Consider the following 6,000-nt stretch of genomic DNA (forward strand, 5'->3'; position numbering starts at 1 on the left):
TACTTTATCTGACCAAGTGTGATTAGACATACTTGGGCATCAAATTGGGGCACTGGATTAAAGAAGGAAACTGAATTTATTTAAATAGAATATTCATTCATTCTACTACACAGATATAGCCCTATACACAACAAAGACCAAAAAGAAGAAGAATTGCTTACACAATACTTAGCAAATTTAAAAATGTTTAAAAATAAAAAGAAGGAATGTAAAGTTGGTTTATTTGACCAAGATTAAAAGAAGATATATTACTTCTGGCAAACTTCTGTGAAATTTTTGCTGATATCAGGCATGAAAAGATTACGTTTTATGAATTTGTTTATACTGAAGATAAGAGAAGGGATATGGGATGAAGCAATAAATTGTTTGTAATCTTAGAAGGGATGGAGAGCCACTACTTTCTTTATAGTTGTGAGAAAGATTGTAATTAACTTTTTATAGATTTCTTTTCCTTTATTAAACCTTTACTTTTTTTCTTTCTTTTTTTCTGTCTTTCTTTCTTTCCTTCCTTTTATTTTTTATTTTTTATTGCACTTTTCCTTCTTCTTTCCACTCACTTATTATTTAAATTTAGTTTCTGTTATATTTTATTATTTAGTTTCTGTTATATTTTATTATGTATTATAATAAAAATATTCTTATAATAATATAATTCTCTAAGGAAACAACACTGAATCACTTCTGAAATTTTGCCAAAAAATAAAATAAAATGCAGAGACATTTCCAGGAATTGTCACAAGTCAAACTGACTCAAAGGCAACTAAAGTCTTTTATATGCCTGTTTTGGTGAACAAGAAGATACTTCCAGGTTGCAATGGGACACAGGGTAAAAAACAATCACAGCATAAAATACGATCAAATCCTATTATAGTACTGTTTGGTGCTTTTTTGAAATAAAAGACTGTTCATCCACCTATCTAAAATGGTATCAAGTCTCCGATTTGAGCAGAGGGTAGGAGTAGTAGACCTGTGAGGTACCTTCCAATTCTATTCTGATTGATTGATTTGACTCCTGGCTTACAGTTCCATGAAATGAAGTTTAAGGGTATAAATATAGTCAAATGAAAATCAACTTGCCTAATTTCAAGATAATCATTCCGGCACATGACATCATCCTCCAAAGAGAAATTGGTGAAATGCAAAGCAATTTGTTGGTTGTTTGGCACATTAATCTTGTATATGCACACCATTTTATTGTCATACTTATTTGGATAGTTTGGTGATGTTAGCACACCAGACTCTGTCGTATATTCATGTGAACATACTAGAAAAGAAACAGAAAAGGAAGTACATTGATAAAATGATAATAGTAATCACAAATATGACAAAGTATTAAGATCTGAAAAAATCAAAGAAGAAAGATTGCAAAAACTGGTGCTAAAGGTCCAGTAGTTTTCTGCATACATGTTCTGACTCAACTCCCCAAACATGACAAACACTCAAAAAATTCCTTTATTAGTAATAATAGCAGCCCTGGCAAAAAGTTTATCTCACAGGCTAACAAGTCAGACCAGCCGGGAAATGAATAGTTGTCTGCCACACTTATTCATATTCGCCCCCTGCCTTTTATCCCCAGATCTAGGATGGGGCCCCTTTAGCAGTGTTGTCTCTTCCTTTCCCAGGATTTGCCCGCAGCTCTCCCCTTCTCTACCTTCTGCACAACCGTGCATCAGGCACTGGATCCAGCTGTTCCTCTTCTTCTTCATCAACTCCCTCCAGGCCTGGAAGCTTTTGACTCTTCATCTGAGAGCTGACATATGGCTCAGGATCCACTGTCTCTCTCATTCTCTGCCAGCTCCATTCCCTCTTTCCCCTTAGATCTCCCATGTTGCCCTGATATTGACTCACACGCCATTAATACTTGGTGCAATACCAGAAAATCTTGGAGGTACTTAAAAAACTGTGCATTGGCAAAATTTCCATCTGTCAATTACAAAAAGCCACAGTGCTTGGATCCGTATATATACTATAGCAATACATTATGGCATGTTAGGTTCTTGGAAAGAATTTAATGTGTATGGAGGCTGACATCAGTTAAAGACAGGTAGAAATTATTTTAAATTGGTTTCTATATAATAATAATAATAATAATAATAATAATAATAATAATAATAATAATAATAATAAAAAAGCAACAGACATCAGATGCCATCTCTGCAAAGAAGCTGAAGAAGCATTGTACCACCCAGGTGTGGGTTCTACTTATCTTCCTCACTGGTTCGCATTGTGATGGAGGTAGTGCATGTTTTGCACACATGAGCATAGTAAGTGCACACATGTGCAATTTTACTTCCGTGCATGCTTAGTAGTTTGAAATCAGCCCGAAACACATCTGAGGAGCTGATCAACTGGGTTTCGGAAGAAGGAATAAAGGTAAACTCAGGGCAGGAGGGAGGGCCCTGTTTCAAGTTGCAGAATAGGAAAAACCTTCCAAAAAGTGAAAAATTAAATAAAAATCCCCCCCCCCCAAAAAAAATATGGCAGCACCCACAGACCAGCACCGACCGATCCAGTTCAGTGACATAACCAGTGGATCGCTACTGTTTCGGGAGAACTGGTCTGAACCAGGAGTAATCCAGCACTGGTATCACCTAATTAGTTGCTGCAAGTAGATCATATAGACTGATTACAATTCATGAAAGTAGCAACAATAGTACAAACTTGCGGGCACGCCTACTCCCAGTTTAGCAAAGGGGGGAAAAGTTGCAATGCATCACGTGACAACAACATGTCATTGTGAGTTTGACTCCCTTGATCTACAAGAAATACCACTTGCCTGGAGGAACCACAAAAAAGACAAAGTAACAGAGAATGAAGAAGTTAAATGCTATAGAACTACAGAATTCAAACAGACAGGCATCTGTCACATAACAACCCTTGTTGATAAGATAGACCAGAGGTGTCAAACTCAAGGGGTGAGGTTGCCCTGGAAACAGCAAAAGACTGGCCTGCTGTGCCTCTGCCAGAAAAAACGGAGAGGGAGGACAATGTGAGGCCCTCCCGACCTCTGTTTCCTCTGGCAGAGGGTTGCAGGAGCCAAAAATGGAGTTTGAGAAAGTCACCTGCAGCTCTGCCAAGCTCCGTTTTGACTGGCAGAGGATTGCAGGGGGCCTTGCAAACACAGCTCAGGAATCTGCTTTCACTGGCAGAGCACTCAGGTCATCACATGCAGCTCCAATATGAGTGACATTGAGCTAGCCATGCCCACCCGAGCCCCCTGAGGCCAAACACAACACTCATGCAGCCCTCAATGAAATTGATTTTGATGTCCAAGATAGACAAAAGAGTCTGGATAGTAGAAAAAGGACACTCCACTAAACAACTAATTCCCACAATACTGACAAACTATTTACTAAGACTGTATTACTATAATTTTACTCATCCTTCTGTTACTTGTATTTTTCCGATTTATATTGTTATATTGTTCTGTTTGTTTCCTAATAAGATTTTATTATTATTATTATTTATTATTATTTTATTGCTTATTAGTAATTTAGCACTATCACTAAGAGTTGCATCTTATGATTCTTGATAAATGTATTTTTTCTTCCCTTTATGTAGACTGAGAGCATAGACATCAAAGACAAATTCCTTGTGTGTCCAATCACACTTGTCCAATAAAGAATTCTATTCTACTCTACTCTACTCTACTCTATCTTAATTAAACAAAGCTTAACAATCAAAACATGGAAAATGGCAAATCTGGTAAAAAGCTGTATCATAAATCAAGTGGAAGACACTTCTTACTCATATACTTTCCGGACAATTCAAGGCATTATTTTAGCACCTTTTTAAAAAACAACAACAAGTGATCATGTGAGAGTTGCTTGTCCCACTAAATTCCAAATCAAACTAAAATCCTCTTGCCAGTGTTTAATTTCTGATTCTGCTATTTTAAAAAGCTATTGCATCTTGTATAGAAAATAATTTCACTTGGGTTCCCCAAGGCAAACAGTTCTATTTTAACATTATTTGTAAAAAGCATCTTAAATTTGTTATTTAGGATGCTTTCAGACAGATTCTCTGGAGACTATTGATCAAAAGACTTTGCTTTTTCCTACCTGAAGTAAAAGAAGAAAGAGGAAGAGATGATAAAAAGGGAGTGACTTTTTAAAAGGAAGATTCATTTTGGGATAATACAATTGTGTAGATACCACTTAGAAGTTATTATTGTATACTCCCAAAAAGGAATTAGCACCTTATTGTCATTCTTTAAAGCAGTTACATCTGTTCTCAGAATGCGCGGCCGGTGAGTCAACCCCGGCCCGGATTTGCCGCAGGGCCAGGGAGACACGGCCCTCGGCATAGCCGCCATCTTGGGGCCGGGATCTCGTGAGATTTCGCGAGATCCCGGCCATCTTGGGGCATCGGCCCTGGCCGATGACGTTGTCAGGGGCGGAGCCTGCCAGCCCTATATAAGAGGCTGTGCAGGCTTGGGGCCTCCTTTTCGCCCCGACGACGAGCAGGCGAACACCCGCCCACCCTCCCTATCTTTCAGTGTGCCACTGTGGGTCGCCCTTAGGGGGCCGAATAGGAATTTTTGGTGGTCTCTGTATTTTCTGTGACCGTTTTTCGCCTATTCCACACTGCGGTGACGGATGGATGGTTAGGGGGTGCTTCGCTCCCCAATTAGTCTAATTGGCTTACCTTTGGTCATTTGGGTTGGCAGGTTAGGGGCGGAAATTGGGTGGTGTTTAGCAACTGCGTGTTCTCCGTTGAGCATCTTTGGGGATGATTGACAGGTTCTCTCCAAAGGCTCATGGTGCCTTTAGTTCGATCTGAGCAATTGGGGGGAACCTGCCTTTGGGTCCCACCCATTTCTATCCCCTTGTAGGGGTTAGACGGCGAGACCTCCCACATGCAGGTGCATGGCTGGGATCCAGGTGAGGGCTGGGCCCTTCACCTGGATCAGATGGAGTTACGCCCATAAGTTGCCCCGGAAGTTTTTCTGACGTCATTTTCCGCTTGGAAGTAATTGTTTGACCCTGCGGGTCCTTGTTAGGTATTTAGTTAAATTTATCCTAATTTAATGAATAAATTATGCAAATTTAATTAATAAAAATAACCCAGTTTAAATCCAGCTCTCTGTGTCCGTGTCGTTACTCCGCCTCTGCTGCAATTGTATTCAACTGTGAAGAACAATCACACTGTTATGGAAAAAGATTAGTTATTTTAAATATTTTGCAGGGGGGGAATTGCTATATTTACTAATCAATATGAAGGGCTTTGAATGAAGACACTTTGAAAACGCTATGTTTTATTTGGAAACATCCTATTCTCTTATAATATAATCCTTTCATAATAACATGTGAATATAGTTACGGAAGCATAGAATTTAGCTGCCCATTCTACTTTCCCAAAAGGAGTCAGCTGACTTCTGATCAAAATAGTTAAGACTTCCACAGAAGGGATTTAGAAATCTAAGAAGCAATGGAAATTGGGCTGGGACATGCATTTTGCTCAGTATTGCACAATGGCTACAAGAAATTAAATACAAATGACTAAATATGAACATCCTGCTTGGCTAACTTTCTGGCTTGGGAGTTCTATCCAAAACCATTACAGTAAGTCATCTGTTTCCCATGCTTCTCACTGTAGCAAGGAAATTTTTTGGCAAAGCAGCATTCAGCTATTGGATTGAACCCTCCTAATTTAAATGAAAAATAAATTTATATTGTGCATTTTTTGGGGGGAAGCCCCTATAGAAATTTTGCACTGTTAACATAAACATAGTTAAACTTATATTGTGTTGATTTTCAACTTATGAATTACATATTGAAAGAGAATAATGATTGTAAGGAATAATATATGCATAAAGTTTTTTCAATATACAAAAAGATCTAACTGGCTTTTGGTCCAAATAATTATATTAGCTCTTCAGTAGCAAGGACAATGTCACTGTTGGATGATAAACTGTAAAAACAGACAACAGAAGATTAAAACATTATTTGGCCGCTTATTCTGATTTTTCCTTGCACAACAAAGCTAGGAAAAAATGAG

General features: G+C 38.4%; 1 protein-coding gene across 1 annotated transcript in view; it reads right to left on the reverse strand.

Annotated features, from left to right (window-relative positions):
* The window catches only part of CUBN (cubilin), a 66,665-nt gene that overhangs the window by 23,030 nt on the left and 37,635 nt on the right, over window positions 1–6,000 (reverse strand). Inside the window, exon 9 of the mRNA XM_070728213.1 lies at window positions 1,078–1,264. Coding sequence (XP_070584314.1) covers window positions 1,078–1,264 — 187 coding nt within the window. The remainder of the gene's footprint in view (window positions 1–1,077; window positions 1,265–6,000) is intronic.

The sequence above is a fragment of the Erythrolamprus reginae genome, chromosome Z (assembly GCF_031021105.1).
Source record: "Erythrolamprus reginae isolate rEryReg1 chromosome Z, rEryReg1.hap1, whole genome shotgun sequence".
Classification (NCBI taxonomy): domain Eukaryota; kingdom Metazoa; phylum Chordata; class Lepidosauria; order Squamata; family Dipsadidae; genus Erythrolamprus; species Erythrolamprus reginae.